The 26,032-nt window shown below is 44.3% G+C and overlaps 1 protein-coding gene across 6 annotated transcripts; it reads left to right on the forward strand.

Annotated features, from left to right (window-relative positions):
* Positions 1-441: 441 nt before the first annotated feature.
* On the forward strand, positions 442-25,775 carry nap1l1 (nucleosome assembly protein 1-like 1). Of its 6 annotated transcripts, none has more exons than XM_069713179.1 (17): positions 442-548; positions 6,191-6,227; positions 7,311-7,399; positions 11,265-11,367; positions 14,790-14,931; positions 15,917-16,009; positions 16,470-16,598; positions 16,800-16,871; positions 16,952-17,091; positions 17,465-17,610; positions 17,707-17,726; positions 18,508-18,630; positions 18,909-18,941; positions 19,039-19,089; positions 20,932-20,968; positions 23,638-24,589; positions 24,770-25,775. In XM_069713179.1, exons 2-15 carry the CDS (start codon positions 6,211-6,213, stop codon positions 20,935-20,937), a joined length of 1,164 nt encoding a protein of 387 aa, XP_069569280.1. In that variant the 5' UTR covers positions 442-548; positions 6,191-6,210; the 3' UTR covers positions 20,938-20,968; positions 23,638-24,589; positions 24,770-25,775. The 6 variants fall into 6 exon arrangements, with proteins under 6 accessions (XP_069569280.1, XP_069569281.1, XP_069569276.1 ...); XM_069713180.1 differs by having other exon boundaries at positions 23,641-24,589; XM_069713175.1 differs by lacking the exon at positions 20,932-20,968.
* Positions 25,776-26,032: the final 257 nt, after the last annotated feature.

Raw genomic sequence — 26,032 nt, forward strand, 5'->3', positions numbered from 1 at the left:
AGATGGCCAGGAATGATGAAAACAGTGATGATAATGAAAACGAGAAGGAGGATCGGGATCGTGGCAAAACAATGAGGGTCACAGTGATGAGGGTGATGAAGCTGCTGTTGCTGATGAGAATTTTGCAAAGACGGTAATCATAATGCTGGACAAGATGGTGATTAGGAATTAAATTGTGAGGAGATGTGATGTTTACAGAAGAAGATGGAGCAAGAGGAAGATGATGGCAGCAACATGTATGAATAAGGTGATGAAGACGAGCGTCAAAATAATGAGAGGAAGATGAAGATGCTGATGGTGGTGGTGGTGGTGATGATGTCTCCTCATTCTCTGCTCTCCCCCCTAGGGGCACCCTGGCCGACGCCCCGCCCATAAACTGCGTTGCCTCGGTGACTGGCGGTTTACGTGATGACGTCGGATGTATATGAGCGCAGCCGGCGGGATCTCTCTCCCTTTTACCGCCATCGGAGCGGAGTCTCTTTCTTCACCGAGACCGCTTCACTGCGCAGCGCCGCCTAACCACTCCAGCCTCCGGCCAGAGAGCGAAGGTAAGGGACGGGACCTGGAAACGGCTCCGACGCCGACGCACCAAACTTACGCGTCGTCTCGGAAGTTAAATTTCAAATTCTGTTGCTCAAACGGCGGCGGAGGAAAACGGCTCCGCTTTGCTAATGCTAGTGAAGTCCGACCGCGGCAGCAGCCATTGAGGCTGCTCCTCCATGATGTGTGTCAGCGGCACACGCGAGTAAAGAAATAAATAAAACCGAGACTGCCGTCTTTGCCTGTTTCCACTGGATCGTTTTGACAATCGTGGCATTCACCGAAGCGACATCGCGTCGGACAGTTCCCGTAATCGTCGGCGTTTTTCGACATTTGTTGACACGTGTCTCGTGTCCTGTCTTTTTGGACGTGACCTTATTCTGTGGAGGAGGATGTCCGAGCTGGAGGAGCTGGAGGAGACTGGACTGAAGGGATCCGGCGTTTGGTTGAGCTGGTGGCGTTGCATAAGAGAAGCTGGTTAAAACGTGGTACTGAAGCGTTTGGCACCACTTGGTAACTGGTCCATATGTCCCTGCTCCGGGACCGTGTCCCTCGGAGCTGGTCCTCCCACTTGCTCAGTCCAAGTAGTGCGCATCAAGCTAGCAGCACATAAGCTAGCTGAACTAGCCTGATTCGCCGAGGCGGTGCAGTGACGAGACCGGGCAGGCCGGCGCGACTTACCCTGTCGACCGGGCGGGGAGTCGGCTTGTTTGTGTGTGTGTGTGTGGGGGGGGGGACGAGGACGAGCGGACATTTGTGGGTTGACTTCGGACGGTGAACGTTTCAACAGGTTGGCTGACTCGCTTGGTCCAAATTTTGGTTGAAAATGTGTCTTCAGTGCGAGCAGGAGGACACCAGCTCGGGTCTTTTTGTCCCCGATGGCTCGCTCGACTTCAGCGTGCAACACGTGGTCGCTGGTCGGGATTAGAGAGGAAAGGCTCTCCGGAGAGGAGAAGGTCCGTGTTGGGCAAGTCTGCCGGACCAGGTGTTGTTTAAGCGCCTTCACACACGCGGATCGTTTCGTATTTGATGTCTTTTTGGACAGGTGCGCGATGAGGGAGACTTATCTTGCATTGGTGGTTACGCTGCAAATTAATCGTGACCTGGCAACGCCTCATGAGTCATCACTTGGACAGATCAGATGCAGATATTCAGATTAGTTTTCGTTGGGAAAAACAACGTATTGTTCCGGTATTTTAGGAAGTTAAGCAGTTAATGCCCTCACAGCACCGCAGTCAGAAAATGCTGCAACTGGATCTCCCACTAAAGCACTTTGTCCACATTGCGTTTCTTACTGGGATCACTTTTTTTTTTTTTTTCCATTTTAAAGCATGTATTGACCCCAATTTGAAAGCACTCATCTCATTTTGCATGACGGCCTATTTTTTTTTTTTGCCAAGCACATGCTGTTACTAAGAGCTTTCTACAGAACTTTTTCCATCAATAATTTGGTATGATAGAAAATACAAGATGGCTTGGCTGGTATGTGCCATCTTACCTTAGATATGGTAGTGTCATATGGGACATTTGTGCTTTTATTATTCTTTGATAAGGTGCATTTGTACATTCATCAGTCAACTAAAAAACGAGTGACTACTTAAAAAAAAAAAAAAAAGGCAGAATGCAGCTTTAAGTTGAGAAACGGGACATAATTAAAGTCACAAATCAGTGAACACACAGGCAGCTGCCTTCATCAGTTATCCCCTAATGTAGGAAGAAACAATTTGATGCGTCACGTGACTTTGCTCTGAGCTCAGTGATCTCTGTAGTTAAATAATCGTGCTGTATTAGCAGAATATAGGCCACCTAGTATAGCGACAGATTTGTTATGATTCGATGGCTTTGTTGAAAGGATCCGTTTCCTGCTCATTTAAAAGAAATCCTGCAACCCAGAAACCGCTTGTAAGTTCCTGATTAAATTCCTCCCCGAAAACGTCTCGACCAGAGTTTTTTTTCTTTCTCTCCAGTCATGTGTAACACCAGAGGTTTTAACTTCTGGGCTTTGGGACTCGAGCCCTGCGGCTGTTTTAGTGTTGCCATCTAATAAGGGACAGATTTGGCCCGAATGCAGGTAAATGCAATTAAGGGTTTGATGGGATGGATGGGCAGCAGGCAGAGACGATGAGGAGGAACCTTTATCACCATGTGTACCTTTTATGTTTTTTATTAAAATGTTCTACTTTTAGAAGATTTTTGAAAAGGCCGTGCTCTCAGGTTCAGTATGAAACTTAATCCAACAACGGGTTTTTAATGAGGGCTGGGTGAAATTATCACAACATTGCTTCTATGTATATTCATTGTTTTCTAGTCTAGTTTGTCATGATGGCAGATGTTTAAAGTCAAAATCAAAAAAAAAAAATCCAGGATTTAATTTTCTGCTGGGTATTTTTTTTTTTTTTAATTGAGTAATTGTTATGCTTTTAAACTGTCAGCGGTATAAAATAATCACTTCCTAGAGGCTAAACTAATGTATTCAAATTGCTTTGCTTTGTTTGACAAACAGAAAATGACAAAAATTGACCTGAATAAAACAACTACATCAGAGTTTTATAACAATGCTTAAAGGCTACAGACATGTAAAAATAAATGAGACATGCAGAGATGTTTTTTGGAAATGCTCTGCTCCCATGAAATCGTTTTACTTTTTTGAAACAATGGTATTTTGTTTTAATAACATTGAAGTCTTTTTATTGCTCGTGGGCTCACTCACTTTCCAGTGATATCAATATAGACATCGATATTTTTATTTATATATATATAGTCTCAAAATTCACATGTGTCTGCTGCATATACTATACTATAACTGGTAGTAATATCCAATAAAGGATATCGGAGATGTGGACTGACCAGGGAATGTTTGTGGTGTCCGAGCCTTGACTTCCCCGTGTTAGAGACAAAGATGGGTGGCTAAAAACTTTAAACTGTTTTACGGAAATTGCTTTGAGGTGTACAGCTTTGCATTTTGATTTCAGGAAGTTGATGCTCAAACATGTAATGAAATGATCTGCTGCTGCCTTGCGAACATCAAGTGGGCTTCAGCGGCACAGATGCTCCTTCGCTGTAGCGTGTTGTTGTGTTTTCTTCTTGTTGTTGGTGATCGTGGTCTTTCTCATGGTCACAGTGATCACCGTATTGTTGCACGTCCAGCGTGGAGTGTGATGGACAGGAGGAACCTCAACGCTGATGTTACACAAAACATTTGCGCTCACTGCACATCTTGAGGGTTGTTGTGGTTTCTATAGAGCAGCGTGTAGGATTTAGTGGCATCTAGTGGACAGGTTGCAGATTACCCCTTGCCTCCGCGCTCAAGCGTGTAAGAGGCTGTAAAGTGGCCTCACCGGAGGCCCCCTCACCGGAGGCCCCCTCACCGGAGGCAGTGCAGTGGAAACATGCTGGTGCAACATGGCGGCCTGTATGGTGGAGGACCCGCTCCCCGTGTAGATACCTGAGGCTCATTCTAAGGCAACAAAAGCTTCTTTTTTTTTTCAAATTCTTAGATGACTATACACTTGGTGAAACGTACTTATAAATATTCTATTTATGCCAATATGTCCCCCTAAATTACATCCTGAACATTTAAGACTGATCAGCTGCTATTATTTTAGGCCTCTTTTTATTTTTTGTGTGTGGTTGTCTTTCTAAAGCCAAACTGTCCGTTAATTCACATCATCCTCACCACCCTCTGGTCTGTTGTGATCTGGCGTCAATATTGGAAAATCTCCTCTTCCTCAAATGACCTCCATTTGAGACGAGCAGATTTCTTCCCAGTCTGTAATTCATCATAAGGCTTCAGGTTTGAGTTACAGTCACCTTAGCGATTGTGAGTTTTGGCAGCGTTTCTCACTTTCAGGTCATGATCTGTTGCCTCGCTGTCTTATGGGTACCGATTCTCAATGCAAGTCTCCCCTATCTGCCCCTCTGAATGCAACGCCACGGTAATCAATCTCTCTCGAGGGAAGGAGGCTCTGGGATGGGGCGAAGGGTGGATGACTCGCAGCTGGGGTTGATCCTGTCTGGACCAGAAGGTACCGAGAAGGGAACTATCTTAATACGCATGTGGCCGACTTGGTAAAATCCTGGAAAACCACTTAGTCCTTTTGAAGAAGGAAGCAGTTTGTTTGAAGATGAAGTCATCAGAGCGCAGATCTTTAACCTTAATCGGGTTAAACGAGTTCTTACTTGGTAGTATAGGGAAGTAGGGCTCAGTGGCTGCCTGTTATTGTGACTTGTCAACTTTTTAGGGGCACCTTCAAAGGAGCGGCAAACAAAATCCGTCAAGAACTTAACCGTGGAAAAAAAAAAAAGATCAATATATGTTCACTCTTCGTAGACATGCTGCCTCGTTGGTGTAGATTTGGTTATAGAAACGAAACCAAAATAGTTTGGCCACGCGTGCAGCTGATTAACTCATTGATTAAAAATTGTGAAATTACTGGTCTCGCAGGGCTTTTTCTTTTTTTTTTCTTTTTTTTAAAGAATAAACCAATAACGCCGAACCACCATTTTTTCCCCCCTCTGTCATTTTTGTTACATTTCAAAATGGGGAGGAAAACGCTGGTACTGCAATTTCTTAAACCCCCAAATTTCTGCAGAGGAAGAGTCCAGCTCCCTCCTGGGCAGTGAGAGTTCACGCTCAGCTTTATAGTGACAGGTTGACTTGTGTAGGAGCAGCATGCACATGTTAACGTATGCATTTCCAGTCTTGCATGTTTAATCATTCTGTAAGCGTCTTGCATACAAAAGAAAAGGTTCAGCTGTGGTTTTGCATCAGACGCAGGCTGTCAGTGAAATGTTGTGTTGACTGCTGCACAGGGTTCCTTTTTATATGCATTTTTTACGAATTTCCTGTCGGATGGGGGTTGGTGCACACGCAGCAGTATTTAACTAGAGTAGGATTACTTGTGATGGTGTTTTTTTTTTTAAATTTTAAATTTTGTTTCCCTCCAAATGGACGGGTAGAGAAGACTTTTATGTAAAAATCCAAGTTGCATAATAGAAGTTGTGAAAAAGTATCTGTCTTTCTCTGAAGGGAGGTGCATCGCTATCACAATGTTTAGCGTGATGTAACCGGAGTCTTTATTTGAATCAGTTGGCTGATAGTTGAAGCTTTGGATGAAATGTGTGAAAACTTAATTGGGGAACTTTTTGTGGAAGTGAGTTTTCATGTGTATTTCACCTGAGCCCGTCTTGTGCTGCATGAAGGTGTAAACCACCAGCTCATGTTGCAGCGGGTGAAAGAGCCATAAAGGTTAATGAGAAGTACAAGAATTAGCAATAGTTTATTACTGCTTATTTTGGAAGTCTGATTAACAGAGCTGTGAAAAAGATAAAATGCATGTAACATCATAAAAGTTGACAGAACGGAGGCTTTGAGAGATGCTGTTATTAAAGGGTCACATGACTGCTGCTGCTTAGATGCAAAATGCACCCGATTCTGTTCCAAAATAAATCCCGGGAGCCGTTTTGAACTGTCATTCATTGTGTGTTGCTAACTTTAACATCGACCTTGTGTTACACTCCTCTTAAAATTAGCATCAGGACTTATTTGCAAATACTGTTTGACCCAGATGTGATGACAGTCAAATGTTGGTTAGAATTACTGTTTCTTCCCGTGTTTCTAATCTAATTATGTTCTCCTCTTTCTGTCTAGCAACACTTGACTCAGCTAAGATGGCAGACATTGACAAGTGAGTACATCCTGTTACTAGTGACTACTCACCGTCACTCTGGGTTCAGGTCTTTGATCGTTGAGGGGGTAACACGCCTGATCTGACACCACTGGTTCAGATCTCCGACACGATTAAACCCACAGCGGGCAGCGCTTGCTTACTAGAGCGCCGTCTGTTTGGGACGGGGCGCCGCGCCTGGACTCGGCTCGCAGCGCCACAGCTCCTCACACCGAACACACACGCAAGACGCCTCACGACATTTTGAGTGCTGGACCTTAACATCGGTCCAACAGCAGTGACGCTCCAGTGGCTGTCACACCAAACAGGATGGATGCTGTCACCCACACACACACACACACACACACACACACACACACACACACACACACACACACACACACACACACACTCTCTCTCTCTCTCTCTCTCTCTCTCTCTCTCTCTCTCTCTCTCTCTCTCTCTCTCTCTCTCTCTCTCTCTGGTGGCCATTGATTTTCACCTCGCGCTGCAGACTGACTGGAGGATGAGTGGCTGTGCTGCTGAAGCTGTGTCATGTCCAGTATTGAGCTCTCCAGCTGCATCTGGAAGCAGGGTGTCACGTTTCACTGCTTACAACAGCATCACGGGTAAAAACAGACTCCAGTTTTGATTACTGCTGGAGTATTTTAGATCGACACAGCATCCCATTAGTTAGAATAGAGAATATCGTCCTGGAGGGGAATGTGACTGAGCATGAACACGTCTTTCCCTCAATTAACACCACACGTGCTCTTGAGCAAGGCGTGTTACCTCATATTTTCAATGTCAAGCACTTTACTGATGATTGTTATAAACTTACTGGGAGATTGTGATCTTTTGCCTGAATGCTTTGGTGCTGAACATGTTTACTTTGTTTGTTTTTGTCCACCAATCAATAGGTTGTTCAATTATGAAAGATTTTAGTAGCCGGTTGCCTTCCTTTGCCACCGACACGGTGGCCGAAGTCACTGGAAGTCTCGGCGTAAACATGCTGCAACCCGTTTGGTGGTCATTGTTGATGCCGTGCAGTCTGGAGTGTGTTTTTTGACTGGCCTTCCTGACGTCCTCTGTCTCCCCGAGCAGCAAAGACCAGGCTGAGATGGACCCGGCAGATATGGAGGACGTGGAGGAAGTGGAAGAGGAGGAGACGGGGGAAGATGAAAACAGCAAAGGTAGGTTGTTGAAAATGTTTCTTGAAAAGGAAGTTGAATTGTTAATGTGAATCTGTGCCAAGTTTCGATAATGAAATGTGCAAAAGTCTTGGGTGTAGAATAAATGTTGAATCATTGAGGTGTATTAAAATGTCTCTCCGATAGCAGAGTAACTGTCTGAACTCTGCCTGGTATTTAAATGGGCCGAGGGTTATTTGCATGACACGATTCTGAATTGTAGTTAAAAGCTGGGAGGCACTAATCCATTTTATTTTGGGATCTTTATGCCGTTTATGCGCCCTTTGATGCTCGATAAATGATTCAGACAGCTCTTCTTATATTAGCTTACTCCCCGCTCAGTGTGGATAGATATAGATGGCTGTTTGGCCTCTCCTTTTTATAGCAAGTTTGAGAGTCTTTTAAAAGGCAGACTTTAAAGAAGACTCATTCTGGCTGCCTACGACTGATCTGTCACCGCGACCACGCTCTCAGGAAAGCCGTACACGAGGCCTGGAAGCTGACGGGGATTATAAATGCATGAGTAATACACAGTTGAATCTTGCCAGCCTTAACACACGTTGCAGACTCTTAGGGGACCTCATATCACACGTTCACACATCAAGGCTGCTGTGGAACTCACGGACCCACAAGTATGGAGATGTTTGTGAGCAAAAGGTGAAACTGACTTGAATTATAAAACAGCCCACATCCTCAAGTTTACTCTTTGAAGTCAGAGCATGAATTCTCTTCCTACAAATGTACGGCTCTTTGACTAAATTTTTAACCGGGTGATGGCACGGGATGATCAGACCTTAAATGCACTAACTTTTTAATTAGATCATGACATCATTGCAAATGGTGGTTTCTTTGTTTAAGGTGTGGCGATACGGTTAAAAAATGGAAGCCGATGAAAGCCAAGTGCGTTGAATAATTGAACAATTCCCAAAGTCCCAGTCGCTTCACAGCGTACTTTATATCAGAATAAACATCAGAACTCGCCCCTTCTGATGAGACCTGTCGTTTCTCTGTCTTTTAAGATGGTCCAGTTTTGAAATCCCAGCTGACCTCTGTCCCGTCTCCATCACGGGGCTAACATTACATCCCACTTTGTACGACAAAAATACTAATAATGTATTTGCGGGTCTACAATACAACTGAGTTATTAGCACATATCACAGTTTATATGTTATGAGTGTGAGTCCCTGGTTTAGGACCCCCGGAGTCATTCATGACATTTATTTACCGTCAGGCACTAAACACATGTATTGTTTTCAAATTGCTGAGTCATGGTGTCCCACAAACGTGGTTCAGATATCGCCAGATTGTAGAACATCTCTCCTACACATTTATAAAAAAAAGATATCTCTACTGACAATATTTTGTGGTAAGATACATGTCTTAATAAGACAAGATCATTTTTTTCCTTGATAAACAAGGTTAATATATATAAAAATCTCATCAAATTAAATGAGGAAAGATCTGGATAGCCAAGACTTCTGAAAAAAAAACGTGGCATGAATGGTTGGCCCCAATAATGACTGATTATGAGCTAAAGAGTGAAGTTGGGGAAATCACCTTGAAAATGACGTCTGCTTCAGAGGGTTAAGGAAGAGTAAGAATAATTAAAACTGCAAGCAGTGATGTACGGGCCCTCGCACCCCGGCGCGCCACCTCCCCGAAGCCGCCTCCCCGACGCACAGCGCGCGAGGGACTGCATATACCCGCTTAAAGTTGCTATTTTTGTCTCGTTTCCTGTCTCCGTGCGCTGGCGACCCTTTTGGCCACGCCCACTCGCAAAACACATATCACATGTATCGTCTCACCACCTTTGGATGTATGTCGCACGTTTTGTGAGGTTTCAAGCATCCTGCTATTTTATTGCTTTTCTATTATATTCTATTATTTTATTCTATTATTTCTATTATTATCTTATTGCTTCTGTATGCTGCTGTAGCGGAAAAAATTCCCCTCGGGGATTAATAAAGTAACTACCTAACATAACCTACCATCCTTTGACCTTAAACATCAACTTCCTGTGTCACGGCGAGACATCAAACTTTGCTGCATCGTCACAGCGACGCCCATTGACAAAGTCGAACGAATGTCTCAATATATCATCAACTACATGTTTAGGTTATTGAGACCCGACTGGGTCATGGGATCAACCAGCTCCACGTAGAATGTGAAAGTATGAAAAGTGTCATTTCCAGTGGCCAACAGGGGGCGCTATGACTGAGGGAATATTACCCCACAGGGGTCTTCAGGGTGGGGCTGTTATCATACCTGTGATGTTTGGAGAAGGTCGGTCCATGTACATCAGATTTAAAGCAACTCGTAGTTTCATGGCGAGACCTCAAAATGGCCGCCTCTTACGGGCACACACGTTGACGAAAACGAATTATTTATACAATTTTTAATCCCAAACATGTTTTCTATCCATAGAACCTAAATTTAAGTCGGTCGGACAAAATCCCTCGGAGGAGTTCAACAAAGTACAATGTGTAAGAATCGGCCAAAATGGCAACTCAATTCAAAATGGTGGACTTCCTGTCCAGTTGACGTAACGGTGCAATGTAACTTTTTTGTGCGTCTCGGTGTGATACACGTGTCCACTGGATTTGGTGAATTTAGGTAAATGTGGCCGCCGGGGCATCTCTTTAGGGGGCGCTCTAGAGCCATTTGGCCACGCCCACTCGCGACTCCACTAGAATACGAAATTTTTCGCCAGGAGACAAATGTTTATTCACTTTCATGAGTTTTTCAACATGATAAAGCCTCCAAAAAGGAAAATCACTTTACGTAAGGAGAAGAAGAACGAGAACATTTTTACGGAAAACAATAGGGCAATAGATGCTCGGGCCCTAAAAATGCAACTTGCTTGTATAGAGCGGTTCATCAAGAGCACTTTTAAAGAGATATTTCACTTAAAAAAAAAAATCTATCTGTAAGTGTCAAAAACTGCCTACTTTGCAAAATTGGAGCACACGGGAGCTCTGTTTGTGGGTGGAGTGTTTTCCCTCTTGAACACAGACGATGCGTACTGCAGACATTCATTTTATCTCTTCAAAGAAAATGGCAACTTCTCCTGTTGTAGCCGATGGTCATCGATTTATTCACCAGAGAAGCGCTCGGTGTCGAAGCATCCAGCCAACAGCTCGAGTTGTGTGAAATCACACGTCGTGTATTTATTGGACTCCATGCAGCCTCTCTGACGGCTGACCTATTTCAGCCGGTGAGACGTTCCCGGTTTAATGCCCAGGATGTGCCGGCACAGAAAAGTGACTTCCAATCTCTTTAATCTTTTCACCTGCCAGCAGCGATCCGACCGAGCTTTGATAGGTGCAAGCAAAGTGTCGGACAATTGGATTGTACCATCTGTCGCCTGCCTCTTCCAACAAAGGGAGAGCAGCCTTTGTTGCTGACTGCTACCTTTTTGTGTATATGTAGTGTTGGCAGCGCCTATGAATAACGAGACGTGATTCAGTGTCGCTTTAAAGTATAGAACAAGTAAAATGTGCGAGAGACGTTTTTAATTAAAGGTCAGGTGATGGCGCGATGACAACGTTTTGGGCAGGAAACAACTCGACACACTCTTTCTGCTCTGGTCAACTGGATGTGGAGATGTTGAGTAGGTTTCATGATGGCTCGGCTACTGCAGGGACGATCACGTCATAATACTGACGAGAACAAATATAGTGGTTTTATTGCGCAGCTGCTGATTCTCATCCCAAATATTAATTTGCTAAATTGTGCAAACCTATAATTCAGTCGAACCTCTCTCCCTCCGGGTCAGTTTCCCTCCGAGCACACGAGTACCTGACTGCTCCCTCGGGTGATTTGTCATATTTCACTGCACTCCTGACTGTACGTGTGTTTGTGTCCTCAGCTCGTCAGCTGACGGTGCAGATGATGCAGAATCCACAGATCCTGGCTGCGCTGCAGGAGAGGCTGGACGGTCTGAACGGCTCACCATCAGGCTACATGGAGAGGTGAGGGATGCTTCATTTATAAAAATAAAAAAATGCTAAATCAGTCCAAGAACATTTTCTTTGCAGTTGTAGTCAAGTAGAATCTGCAGCTGTAGTTTGTGAAGCAGTTTGACTGATTAACTGAGTCTGATATGAAAAGTTTGACAGAAGCCCAGTAAAACTTTAGCCAATAGTGTTTTAGATTTTCTGTTGTTTTGTTTGTACTTTTAGTGTAGAACATGAAGGCAGATGATTTGTTCTTAATCTAAAACTTCTTCAGTAACTTGAGCAGGGATTTATTTGATTTTCTTCATAATTAGATGCAGTTGCAGAGGGCTGTCAGTTGTAGGTCGCAATCACTTGCGTGTAAATACATGTTGGGTGGATGTTTGTGTTTCTGCTTGTCAAACTGCATAGTTTTACATACCCAGTAGTTTCTAAACGCCTTGTTCAGTGGGAGTGCTTCAATGCAAATCAATGTTGAGTTAAGTTCTGCCTCACTCATGTTTGGCAGCCATGTTGCTGTGACAGAATCAGCTTTATTGGCCAAGTATGTTTACACATACAAGGAATTTGACTTTGGTTGTAGCTCCTCTCTCTGCATGCAAAAAAACCCAACTATATATACAGCTAAGAAACAAATAGACTTACAGACACTACATTCACGTTTGATTGTCGAACTGTCAAGTTGCTCATATGAAAATAATGTCGTGCCTCCGTCCAGGTTCAGTTTAGTTATTAACCATCTCACCAGCAGTGAAGCAGGAAGAGATATCGATGCAGCTTTACATGCATCGCTTTGTTTTGGCTCAACCTGGAGGTCAGCGGAGGCAACCCGAGTGTGCAAGAGCAGCCTGACGGATGTGTATGGGCCGTTTCATTTTCATTGTCTCACCGACACAAGCCAGTGTGTCGGATTACTGCAGTCAGCTTGTTTGCTAGATTTCTCCTGCACATGTCATCCACCTGACAGTGTGCTCAGACTGTTCACTTTACATACACAACTAAGGCAGGGAAATATTTAAGAAAAATACACTTTATTTGTTATAGCACCTTTCATACAAGAAACGCAGCTCAAAGTGCTTTACAGCAAGAAAAGTACATGGCGTCTGACAAAAAAAACAGATAAAAAGGAACATTTAAGAATATAGACAATAAAAAGTAAATGCATACGATTAAACACAATTCAAAACATTAATAAAATAAAGTAAAGCTATATGCATTTAACAGAATATCAAAAAAAAAGTAAAGTTATTCATTCATATTGAAATACAAAACCAAAATGTAGCCCACCTCTTACTTTCTGCTGAAGTTCATGCGGCTTTCATTGAACACCTGGTGTCCTCGAAAAACTCCAACATACCAGAGTGCAAAGCCACTAAATTGAATGCATACAATGATGTTCTGGTAAAAACCACCAACTGTCTCTGCAGGTGACTTGAGCTGCATAATGTGCTGCACAGACTCTGCTAATGAAGGCCAGTTGAGAGGAGGAATACTTGGACAATGAGTTGTTCTGTGTTACAGCTGTAGTTGATTTGGATCCGTGTGGTTAAAACCACCGTGATCCTTCGTTTCAACATGGAACCGTCCAGGAGGGTGGGAATACTTTTTATAGCCTTCGTTAGTTCGTCCTACAAAAGCGGTGAATGCACCAGGTTGGTGAGACATGAAACTGTCTCCGGAGCAGCTGCAGCAGCTTCAGAGACGCCGTGTGAACGTCGCTGTGTGTTTTGCTGCAGGGCCGCCTCCCGCTGCTCCTCTCCTCAGCAAAACCATCAGCAAGCAGCTCTTTGATCAACATGTCAAGTGTTTTTGCAGTCGCCAACAAGCTCACCAGTTACATCTCAGCACTTGGGACCAGACATGCGTTCCCCTGCCAGGGAAGTGCATGCGTTTTTAATTTACCATACTGCGGAGGAACTGGACTCTGTGCTGCCTCAGTACAGCTTTCACAAGTCTGGCTGAACACACTTGGAGATGTTTGAACTGATTCTTGGGCAGTGATTAAGATGTCTAAGTTGCATGGTGTTCGGACAGAGGATGGGCATTTAATGCAAACCTGCTATTGGAAATTCGCTCTGAACTATTTGGGTTTTTAATCGAATATTCGTAGATACGACAACAGAGTTTTAAATGTAAGTAACATAGGAGATGCGATATTTAAACACTGAAAGCGCCTGCTGAAAGAAAGACCATGTCAAACCAGTGGTGGAGAATTAAATGCACTAAATTTATAAACTAGATTTAAGTGTGTTGTAACATTAAACACATTAAAAAGAGCCATTTATTGGAAGCCTCTGACTGCAACACCTCCCAAGTTATCAGGCTCTCTTTATCATTTGCCTCCAAACCCAAATATGCCCAAAGCATTGCTGCAGTGTTTGGCTGTGCAGCTAGACCTGTGATGCTAATGTCAATAGATTGTCCTTTTAAGATGTGGTCGGTTGAATATTAAACGTTACGAGTCTCGAGCCTCTGCTCACGTCCCACCACAACCGTAAAAAGATGACATTAAAAGAGCCGCAGTCAGTTTGTGTTTAAATCATTTCAACTCATCTGTGTAAAAACAGCTCGCTGAAACCCACAATTATGCAAAAATGATTTCAGTCGCGGTCCGACGGTTGTGTAATTCTGGTGACAGGCTGCATTGATGTGATGGAAGTCACAAAGCTGCAGTGCGTTAAACATGTAGAGGGAAGTGTGTGTGTTTGAATAACGCCACCACAGCACCGGGCTGATGAAACGGTGGAGGGGGGTGCACGGTTTAGTCTGCACATGAAGCTTACTGCTTGTTAAATGTTTGAGTTCCTCATGTGAAGCAGAAATGTCTCTTAAATGATGCAACGTCGAGGGACCCGCTACATCATCCGCACCAGGAACCGAGCCATGAATTCCCCGAGCAGACACCAGTAAATCTGCGTACAAACAAGACGCCATTTCTTCACTCGCCCGTTCAATGAAGCAAATCTTGATGGAAGCGGACGCGGTTCCTGGCGTCGCTTCAGTTTGTTCAAAGTGTGGACTTGCAGGTTCCCCTGACTCGCTGGAGATCCTCTGGGGAGAGCGCTGCCTGTTCTCTAAAGCTCTCGGCAGATTATCTCCTGAAGCGGCGTCCTCTCTGGGCCTCTTTGCTCCCTATTAAGCACATTTTGTCCCGCGCTTTTAAATGGAGGAGAAAAAAAAAACCCGTGATTGCAAAATTATTTTCATATCGTTGACCCTTTTATACAGTTTGAAAATCAAAACGATGGCAGCAAAATGGCTATTAGATTGATATTATGCATACTTTTACTCATTGTTTTCAGAATTATAGATATTTTTCGCAGGACTTGCCAGAAGTGAAATGGCAGCTCACCGTTTGCAGCTAAAGGACGGAGTGAATGAGCGAGTTTTCCTCGATTGTCTTCATACCTTCTCCGTTCATGTCTGTCTCCCCACAGTTTACCAAAGGTTGTAAAGAGACGTGTAAATGCCCTCAAGAACCTGCAGGTCAAATGTGCCCACATTGAGGCCAAGTTCTACGAAGAAGTCCATGAACTGGAGAGAAAGTACGCGGCCCTGTACCAGCCCCTCTTCGACAAAGTACGTCACATTTTCTTTGTCGTTACTGTTCAGTATGGATTCTGTAATTACGAAGCTTCTGTTGTCCGCATCACCTCACGGTACATTTGAGTGAAAAGTAACAGACAGCTGACTCGCAGATGGAAACAAAGTGAACCGGAGATCTGTTGGTTTATAAAAACAGCAGCTGAAAGTCTCCGTTTCCCTGCTAAGTGAATAAATCCTCACGGTTCTGCTTTGATTCATTTTAGTCCAACAATACTTTAACTTTATTCCAACAACACACTATTTAACTTCATTATACAAGGGCTTTCTTTAATAGAAGGTTCCTACTTTGGCTTTATGGACTACTGGCCTCTTTAACTGGTGTTTCCAAAGACAGATTTTTATTATAGCTTTAAGATGGAGCCGAAGGATTTATAGCAGTGATGCTGCTGAAGTAAAACTCGTAAAGCCTATTTAGAAGACTGAACATTTTTCAATGGTTTAGTGTTTAAAAAAAATAAAAAATAATATTGGTTAACAAACTGTAATAGACCATAATATGCAATTGTAATACTTGTAGAATTGCCAAACCCCAAAATTTCAAAACATGATCCAATCAGCACCGCAGGATTTTGATGACATTGAATCAGGAGACAAGCATGTCCTCCTTGTCTTCGTTGTTTTTAGTGCTGTTGGTCAGCATTGAAGACGGTCTGTAAAACATGGAGGGACTCCTGACTTTCTCACTCAGCGAGCTTGACCGTCCTCCGGTGTTCCTCTGGTCACCAACGGCGCGTTAAAAGCTTGTTTTCATGTAAACAAAACGAGGGTGGAAACGGAAAGTCTCCCAAGAAAACCCAGTTTACCCTCAAACAGAACCTTGTTCCTCTGATTGTATTTGGGTCGCGTAGAACTGCGTCTTTGTGAGAATCCCACAATGTGCCATGACCTACATATAACCTTACATCTGTTCAGAATTTGCGTGCCACGGTTACAAACTTTACTCTGTGCCTCCTCGCAGAGAAGCGAGATCGTGAAAGCAGCTTATGAGCCCACAGATGAGGAGTGTGAATGGAAGGCGGATGAGGAGGAAGAGCTGACAGTAAGTAAGCAGGTACAGGTGACGTATACACCTGCATGTTTTTCTGTCTGACTCGACACTTTCTGAAAGCGTTCTGCTCTTTTTACCCCCCGTTTTCTTCTGCGTCTACATTTCATGCATGCAGCTTGTTGGTCTCCTCCAGAGCACAAGAAGCTTCAGTTCTCAAAAATGGCTTCACTGCATGCAGCTAATAAGAACATAAGATTTAAGCTCCACATCTCTGATTTCAGCTGTCTGAATTGCCAAGCAGCAGTCCAGCGGATAAAATCTTTTTTTTTTTGTAACAAATGTTGGTAGTTCTCTTGGTGCTAATTTGAAGTCCTTTGTCGTGTTTGTAACGCTGCGAGCTGTATGTGGGTGTTGCTGGTGAAAAGCTCTTTTTTTCCATATCGTGATGTATGTGTGAAAACGGGGAAGATGAAAATGCTCGAGCTCGCTGTATTTTGAAGAGAAAACGTCTCTTGTCAACCAGGACGAGATGAAGGAGAAGGCCAAGCTGGAGGAGGAGAAGAAGGACGAGGAGAAGGAAGACCCCAAAGGCATCCCCGAGTTCTGGTTAACGGTTTTCAAAAACGTGGACCTGCTCAGTGACATGCTGCAGGTAGGTTCATCCAGACGGCTGAGAAAGTGGGTCACAGACACGAGCAGCTTCCTGCAAGGAAAAATCAGGATTTGCTTCCACCTTCTGGACGAAGTGTGCATAGGCGCTTTAAATAAAATATGTGGCACGCTTTGAAACAGAAGTAAATATTCCCTCTTCTGGATGGTCTTCTAAACGCTGCCGTTATTTCTCTCCCTCCAGGAACACGATGAACCCATCCTCAAACATTTACAAGATATTAAAGTCAAATTCTCAGATCCGGGACAACCAATGGTGAGTCGAGCAGACGCTCGTTTTAACTCGGTCTGTTCTCTGAGCCGTCTTTAACGGGGATCTCTCGTGGCGTTCAACAGAGCTTCTCGCTAGAGTTCCACTTCGACCCCAACGACTTCTTCACAAACACAGTGTTGACGAAAACCTACAAGATGAGGTCAGAGCCCGACGAGAGCGACCCCTTCTCCTTCGACGGGCCGGAGATCATGTGCTGCACAGGGTGAGCGCCGCAACGCACTTCAACACGCCTGAACGACGGGATTTATGTTCTGCTGAGAATCATCGCTTTTCATTTTTCAAATAGTGTCGTTTTTCTCACACTTAATTTGTTTTACTGTGAATTTTTTTTAAATTATATCCAAAGAAAATCTTTCAGACGCATAGTTTACGTCTTGTCCTACAACTAAACTTCATTGTACAGTTTATAAGTAGCTTCATTTTGTCTCGTGTCCTGTGGCAAAATAAGCTCCGCCCACCCCAGCCTGAGCGATGAGTCACCACCAGATTGATTACTACAGTAAATCCAAGATGTGTCTTTACGTTTAACCTGCTGAATCCTGACCCGGCCGTCTGCTCCTCGCGTTTCACCACAGTTGCACGATTGACTGGACGAAGGGCAAAAACGTCACGTTGAAAACAATCAAGAAGAAACAGAAGCACAAGGGCCGCGGCACCGTTAGGACAGTCACCAAAACGGTCCCCAACGACTCCTTCTTCAACTTCTTCACCCCGCCAGAGGGTAAGGATGACCGGGCACAAATCTGCCACGTCATTATCCACTCGGGTTGGTTTGTGTTGAATCTGGATTAACTGTCTCCATCTTCTTTGTTTACAGTTCCAGAAAGCGGAGAGTTGGTGAGTCGGCGTACTTCTGTTACCTGCTATTAAGTTTAAAGTCTTGCTGGTGTTTGTGCTCTACATATGGAAACATGACTCGAATGTAAACACTTTCACTTGGTTAGTTTATTTCACTTTGGTCCCTGCACATTTTGTAGCTGAAGGTGCTGCTTTAATTAATGATTTTTGATAACCCAGAAATCTGCTGTTTACCAGTGCAGCTGATGTTTGAAGCTTGTTATCACATGGTGCTGATAGCGAACCCGCCAGGGAGTTATTGTCTTTATAGAAAATTAGTCTTCTGCTGGTGAGGAGATTAAACCTTTTTTTTTTTTTTTTTACAGGACTGTAGCTTTACATTTGAAGCAAATTAGTGTATTCTCTTTGATTTTTCATTTTATTTTGGCTCAAAGAAGCTGAAACTGTTAAATTTCCCACCTTTTTAAAACAACATTTTTTTTTTGACTTTTCTGCACTTTGCTCATCTTAAAAGCAATCCTTAGTGACAATTTCCAAGGAAGACCAAAGGTTTATAAAATAACCACATTCCTAATTTTTCTACAAAATCTGTTGGGGTGATCAGAGGATGTAACTCTGGACTGAAATGTGTGTGTTTAGTTGCGTTACTGTTGCATGATGGAGGAGCGCTGAGAGAACTCGGCCGTTATCTGTTGGCGCGCCGGCTGCGACACACGATCAGCAGCCGCTGCGTGAAGCTGCTGAATCAGAATCAGCTCTGGTGCAGCTTTCCGGAACAACACCGGAAGAGCGTGAACAAACTGTGGCTGCCTGTTTTCAGGACGAGGACTCAGAGGCGGTTCTGGCCGCCGACTTTGAAATCGGCCACTTCATCCGCGAGCGCATCGTACCTCGGGCCGTGCTCTACTTCACAGGAGAGGCCATCGAGGACGACGACGACGACGTGAGTAACGCCATCTAATATCGCGTTTGGCTGAATCGTACGCGTTTCACTCTGCAGTCCTTCGCTGCTGTTTGGTTTGGTCAAGGCAACACACGAGGAAAAAGTGAGCCTTGTTTTCTTTTCTTCCGTTACAAGTTCTAAAAATGTTGTGGCAATAAGTTGGGAGACTGACGAGAGGATTTCAAATTGAAATGTGCTTCCTTTGGGAAAGCAGCGAGTCGGGTTGAATTAAACTCGAAACGTTTTTCTTGCTAATCATTTGTTTTCTTCCCCAACAGTACGATGAAGAGGGAGAGGAGGCGGATGATGAGGTAAACTCGCCACGACTGATAGGAGCCGTTTGGTTTGAGTGTCTGTTGAACTGAGAGAAGCCAGTTAACTGAAGTTTTCTCTGTGCTGTGTGTTCAGGAAGGTGAAGAGGAGGCTGATGAGGAGAACGACCCCGACTATGATCCCAAGGTGAGTGCACACACACACACACACACACACACACACACACACACACACACACACACACACACACACACACACACACACACACACACACACACACACACGCGCGCACGCACCCTCCCTCTAAAGATCTCTGGTGTCCTGAAAAAAACCTTGCTCAGCAGTTCTCAACTTTGTTGGCTCAGGATGCTCCCAGGCTCTGAGTGGAGGCCGCGGATAGCTGCAGCGATCTCTCTCTCTCTCTCTCTCTGAACTTCCCACAGTTCATGAGTCAGTTTAAAGTGACAATCTTTCAGCAGTACACTTTTCAGAGTTCAGTGGGGGTCCTGAGCTGCAGGTGGAGAACGGCTGTCTTTTAATGACTCAAGATTTCAACATACAGAATACATACTGTCAAATGCATCTCATTTTACTCCAGCTTTTGGTTTGCTTCAGCTTTTATTTTGTTGCCCGGATCTTGATTTGGCTTCCAGACTAAGAAGGAAAACACATGCAGTAGATATGTTTCCTCTTTTTTTTTTTTTTTTTTGCTGCTATATTTTCAGCAAAACTCACAAACCAGTGAAGTCTCAAAACTGCATGCTGTTACTAAAAACTCAAATTTTAACATCAAAGTAACTTACACCCTTAAACTAAAGAACACTAAAGTACAATGTGCACCAAAATTTGTAATGTTAATTATAGTTGAAATATGTATCGACACATAGTTGTGTAGGAAGTGATGCCATTATATAAGGTGTGGTAGCAATACACAATTTATCGGTCAGTGAGGATCAACATTAATTTATTATGTTTGAGTTTCAGCTAATCATAGCATAGCTCATCTTTATATATATACACAACCACGCAGAATCTTCTGCTTCTATTTTATCTTTGTTTAATGATGACTCACTAGATATCTGCAAGTCTGCCAGTAAGAGACAGAATGAGGTGTTTCTTAACACCGTTTTAACAAAGAAACACGGCAACGGCTTCCTTCTCATCAACAGCTGCACAAAACCTGCTATACTAAATAGTTATTGTTGATGTGAAAACCAGCTGAATTCTTGAAAACTGGAAGACCGAGACCCAGTTGAGCGGCTGGACGATGCCTGAAGGGCTCTATTAGTTTTTATAGCCTGTACATGCTCAACAATAAAGAGTAAATCAAAGTAATCTCAGGCACGTTGTAGGTTCTCTGAACGTGGATGGAGATAAACTTGTCAGTCTTAAAATGTATATCGTCCTCGTCCTGTTTATTTGCATTTCTAAGAATAATATCATCACTTATTGCATCAACCTCAATAAACAGTTATAGTCGGCCCTGAATGTCCATGACCGCACACGCAATGAACTGCAAACCTGATAAGGGCAAGACAAACAAATAGCAAGTCCCTCCTGCAGACCTCCATTTATCCAGAGATATTCTGCCTCGCTGACTTCCTCAAAAATGAAAACTAACCAGTGGACTTAGAAAAACAAGCTGCGCAAGCACCAATAAGACGCATGGAAATCTCTAGATCAACAATGTACTGAACTGTATTTCTACAGTTTGATATTTCGGCGTTTCCCGGTGCACATGCATGCGTTGAGGGCCCGAGTGCGCCGACTTGACTAATCTGGCCCGGGTCGAGTTGCCTGTAACTTTGACACCACTCCATGTAAACCAGCACGAGCGCTGCTGCTTCTCTGCTGAACGGGGAAACACACAAAAAAAAAAATCCCCAAAAAAACAACAACCAACGTCTTTGACATTCTGTATTCTGCTAGTTTTGCTTCTTTTGTTTTTTTTCCTATTCATTAATGTTTCTTCATCTCCAGTCACTTTGGCATCTTTTGTCAGCTACTCTTTAAATTTTTCCTCACCAGGTTTAAGTGGTGACAGTAGAAAAATAACCCTATCCTGGTAGGTACAGCTCATGACTTGTCAGCTTACTACCATCCCACCGCCACCCTTTTTTTCACTTCTTTGGGGGTTTTGGCTTCCCTCGTCTTCCTGTTCTTTTTCCGTCCGTCTCTCTGCACCGCCCTGACCCCGCCCCACTCATAAGCTCCTCCCCCGCCGCCGTGCTGCTCCCTCCTGATTTACTAACCCACCGGTTTGTTTGTTTGGTTGATTTTTTTTTAATTTTTTTTAAAAGTTTAACCCATAACGACCTCTGCATTTACGCCTGTATCATTTCTGTATGTTGAAGCAAGTCCGGCCCTCTTTTTTCATTTTTTTTTTTTTTTTCATTCTTCGTCTCCACCATGTTGAACTCGTACCGTTTACAAATGCAGGCTAGCTTTCAGTTTCTGAGGGTGATGATTTGTCTGCCGTACGTTTGTGTTTTAAGACACATTTATACGTCATCGATCTGTTTGTTCATGGTTTTATCTTCCTTCCTCGTTCACATCAGTTTTACTCCGCTACATTGTCCCCTATAGGTCGGCTTTAATGTTTGTTTAATGGCTTTGGAGAGCTGCTCCTCCTTGAAATACGGCCCAACCAGTAGCTGGCACATTCCCAAACTACAAGAGATCCCAACAGTGTTTTATCTCTGAGGCTGACGTCACCGTCAGCAGCAGCAGCAGCAGCAGCAGCAGCAGCAGCCCACTTTCTGCTGGATTCGTTTCAGTCTTTGTTCGCTGCAGATAAAAATAAGAATCAAAGTCTGGATGTCTTTCGTCAGATGTGACGTTCTCGAGAAGCGGGGACATTACAAAGTGTGTAAAGTCCCGTCACACAGACGTCTCTCTTTTTTCTTTTTTTTTGCAACGTGAGCTTGAAAGAGTCCATTAGGAGCCAAATGTAACGCACAATGGCAGAAATGACCTTCCGGTGTAAGTGTCGGTGTGGCAGCAGGCCATCGAGAGCAGCTGCAGCGTGCCATCACCTCTGGAAGTGTCTGATGTCGGCTGCATGGACGCCCTTCCCCGAGTACGATGGCGCCTAATTACCTCCCATCAGGCCTTGTTTCCACGAGCGTTTCCTCTGCGCTTGGCAGCTAATTTATTTGCGCCGAGTGGCCTGAGGTTATGTTTGAAGTGTCGACACTTCTTACCCTGCAGCCACACAATATGCGCCGCTTCGGCAGATGTCTGCACACACCGGAGCTCTCTTCCCCAACATGATCTGTTTATACCGAACTCATTCAAATCCCTCGATCAAGTTTGCTATAAACAAACTTCAAAATAAATCCCCAAACATTTTAATCATGAACCAGCGGAGATGATGGAGCTAAATATTCCAAAGTCTCAATCAGCTGTCTGATCGGAGGAATCTGATATCGAAGTGCAGTTTGTCAGCCGGTAGTAACAACAACAACAACAACAACAACAACAGCAGAAGAACTGAAATGCAAAAAGGATTTTAGAAGCGATTTAGAAACTGTCAATGTTTGTCCACCAGAAATCTTTTGGTTTAAAGTTATTGTTCACTGAGCTGAACTCTTCTTCCTCACATTAAACAACCATATTGTTCTCATGACTTCCCTCAACCAGAAAAATCAACAGCTGCTCATGTAAAAAAGCTCCTTTAATATCTGCAGGTCGTCAAGTCTTAAATTTAATCGGTTTCCTCAAAATACTTTTATAGTCGTATTATGAACTCTTAATTTGATTTCATTCCATAAAAGGTTTGTCCATTTTATGCCGTTTATCAAGTCCAGGATGCATTAAGTCAGATTATTTACTGCACAGAAGCTCTGGAAATGGAATATTAATAACCATCACGTCTGCAGGGTTTCTATCGTACTTGTTTGGTATGACTGGTTTGATCACATTTATAGGGTTTGCTATTTAAATGGTGTATGAGGAAGCTGGTAATTCATATTTCTATAAGCACATTGAGCATCAGTATCGGTTTGTCTCAGAAACCTGGATCAGGTGTTTACGTGTCCCGGTGTCCTGCGTTCTGTTGATGTTGGAAACTGCATGTGGATGGAGGCTCAGCTTCTAAATGATATTTAAATCCAGCGCCGCCTGCAGACGTCCGTTTCATATTTAGACTGAGCGGGAGTTGATGAGACACTTGAGTGCTTCGTAGCTGCAGCCTGGAAGAGGAGGTCGTTCTGGAAAATGGGCTTGTTAGGAAAGAGGGTTGATCAATCTTCTCCTCTAACTAAACGTATTTCCCCAAATAATCACGGTTAAATACTTGAATTATTCAGTTTAATCTGACGGTCATATCAGGAGGCCCCCGTGGCTCTATCAATACATCTGTTTCCAAATACTTTGATCGAAAGAATCCATTTTAAAATGCACACCGACTCGTTGTGTACAAGATCAGAGCGTCGTCACGGTCCACAACAGTTTGAACTCTGCATTTGTAAAGATGCTACGAAGAACCATAGTTTTCATGACGTGTGTAATCTGAATGTGTCACAGTCACCACGTTCATATGTCAACTCTGTTCTGTTGAAAATCAAGACCAGAAGCTGTTTCTTCCAGCTGCTGCTTGATGAGTGGTTTGGGTCTTGAAGTGTGTGTGTGTGTGTGTGTGTGTGTGTGTGTGTGTGTGTGTGTGTGTGTGTGTGTGTGTGTGTGTAAAGGTCTCTGTCCTAACACCCCCTCCCCTCCTGTGGTCTCTTCCAGAAGGATGCAGCCCCCCCAGCTGAGTGCAAGCAACAGTGAAGCCTGGCCTGGTTACCTCGAGGATCAACTGCACTGTAACGGCTTCTCAAATTAAAAAAAAAAAAAAAAGAAAAGAACAAAAAAAACCAAACAAAAAAAACAGATTTAAAAAATAGTTACTTACCGCCTTATAATGTTTTGTATTTTTCTTGGTAGAGAATTTGAAGAAAAAAAGGTTTCAAGATTTTTGTTACAAAAACTCATGGTAATATACTGGGAGCTGCGTGGCTCGATATACATAGTATTTTACTAGACCTGTTTTTCCTTCTCTTCCTCCTTCTCTGTACAATAGATAGACTACAGGAAAAATATCTCCCTCGAAAAGCATGAACGTGTTTCTTCACTGCTAAACTAGTTTGGGTTCTTGTGAAGTCTTTTGTTGTATTTGCTCTTAGACAACAGCTGTGGTTTAGACTGCATCGCGGCGACGTCAACTTATACCCCCGACTGTCCCCCCCCCCCCACACCCACACACACACCTTCCTCTTCCTCCTCTTCCTCCTACCAAAGTTCCAGGTTGGTCAGTTCTGGTTGTCCCAGGTGAATTATTTTATTTTATTTTATTTTTTTTAGCAGAGCCTTTAGCAATTGAAAAAGCACTGTAGCATTTCCAGTTGTAGAGACGGAGGACCTGCAGCCGGGTGTCCACTCCACTTGATCTAGTCTTGCCGAGCGTGGGATCCAGAGTCGGTGTGTTTTTTTTGTCTTGTTTTTTTTTCCCCCGGCCTCTCGTGCTCGACTGCTCTCCACTCTTTGATACATTCCAGTTGGCAGACTGGCCGGCACCATCGGTGAACCTCTGTCTCGAAGAGCGTCCGCCTTTCTTCAACTGGACGGACTGTTTAAAAAAAAAAAAAAAAATCGCTCGCAAGTGAGGGTGGCGTGACTCCCCGGGGGGCTCGGGGCAGTGAGGGTGGCGTGACTCCCCGGGGGGCTCGGGGCAGTGAGGGTGGCGTGACTCCCCGGGGGGCTCGGGGCAGTGAGGGTGGCGTGACTCCCCGGGGGGCTCGGGGCAGTGAGGGTGGCGTGACTCCCCGGGGGGCTCGGGGCAGTGAGGGTGGCGTGACTCCCCGGGGGGCTCGGGGCAGCGCAGCCCGGCCGAGTCCCTTAAAACATTCCAGAGAATTGTTTTAGATGAGTTGAAGGGAGTGTTTGGCAGGATGGCCAGTCCAGGGACACCCAGCCCCAAAAACCTGGTGCTTCAGGCTCCTCTTAGGCTCACAGTGGGGGGGCTGCCGTCTTCTCTTGTTTTTGATAGCACTTTGTACTAGCGTGTGATGTACCAGTGGCGTCCTGTCATCGGTTAGCTGTCTGAGTATTCCTTGTGAGCAGTACTTAGTTTGATGCTCCCTGTATAAAGGGACAGGTGAGGCGGTGCTGCGACCCCCTCCCCCCATCCCCCCCCCCCCCCCACTCTGTTATAGTGCTATCTGCCTTCTCGGTGCATTACCTTTCCCACCAGGGGAGGCACACTTGGCATGTTCAGAGCGGCTGTAGGAGCAGTGTTGGGCAGATGTAGCACAGCAGATAGCAAGGACATATTTCAGGTTCACAAAAATCCCCGACTTTTTCTTGCGTTTCTGAACCTTTTTACCTCTCGTGTCTGGTCAGGTCTCTCAGACGGACCTCAGCCCAGTGCCGGAGGCCTCCGTTCATTTATATCACTGTGAAAAAGGGGGAAACGTGATAAGGCCGGCGTGTTGGCCAATGACGCACCACCCTCCCACCCCTTACCCCTCCTCCCCCTTTGTTACCCAGAAGGCCACAGAAAAAGCATGTCAGAGCAATACTTACAGCCAGGAGGGGTACCAAGAAGAACCCGTAGCCTGCCTCCCTCCCAGTCCATTCTCAAGGCCTTCTCGAGTTGTGGAAGCAGCCACGTGTCGGTTGTGTCGGGCAGCATCGTGTCCGCCGTGGAGAGCCAGGGTACTTCTGTTTTCTGCAGGGAGGATTCACATCATGTTCATTGGAGAAGGACATGACAGGGTTTCTGTGGGGTCCTTCTGAGCAGCTGTTGTCAAGGCAAAATGCTATGCTACAAAATACTAATGTACTCAATAACTGTTCGTGTATGTTCATGAATAAATTGGTTAAACATGTCTGTTATGGTTGACTTGGTTTTTTTTTTTTTTCTTCCGACATCATCCTGAAATATAAATCGGTGTCCAGGCACGCCAGTTGACACACTGTTCAATATTTTTTGTCAATGTTGCAACTTTTAACAAAAACGTTAGAGAAAAACTACAGAACAGCAGTTTTAGCAGTAATTATTTGTGACAGCAGAGGGCGCCATTGTGAAGCACTTTACAGTTGCAGCTGGTTAATGGCATACACACGGCTTAGAAAATGCTGATCA

The sequence above is a fragment of the Brachyistius frenatus genome, unplaced genomic scaffold (genome assembly GCF_029030835.1).
Source record: "Brachyistius frenatus isolate BFR_SWC_R1_liver_20210118 unplaced genomic scaffold, ASM2903083v1 Contig_116, whole genome shotgun sequence".
In the NCBI taxonomy this organism is placed as follows: domain Eukaryota; kingdom Metazoa; phylum Chordata; class Actinopteri; family Embiotocidae; genus Brachyistius; species Brachyistius frenatus.

What these genes read in the sequence shown, in the direction of transcription:
- nap1l1 (XM_069713175.1), top strand. An exon ending in GGAAGATGAAAACAGCAAAG is followed by an intron (nt 7,400 to 11,264) that starts GTAGGTTGTTGA and finishes TTGTGTCCTCAG; the next exon opens with CTCGTCAGCTGACGGTGCAG. An exon ending in TGCTCAGTGACATGCTGCAG is followed by an intron (nt 16,599 to 16,799) that starts GTAGGTTCATCC and finishes CTCTCCCTCCAG; the next exon opens with GAACACGATGAACCCATCCT.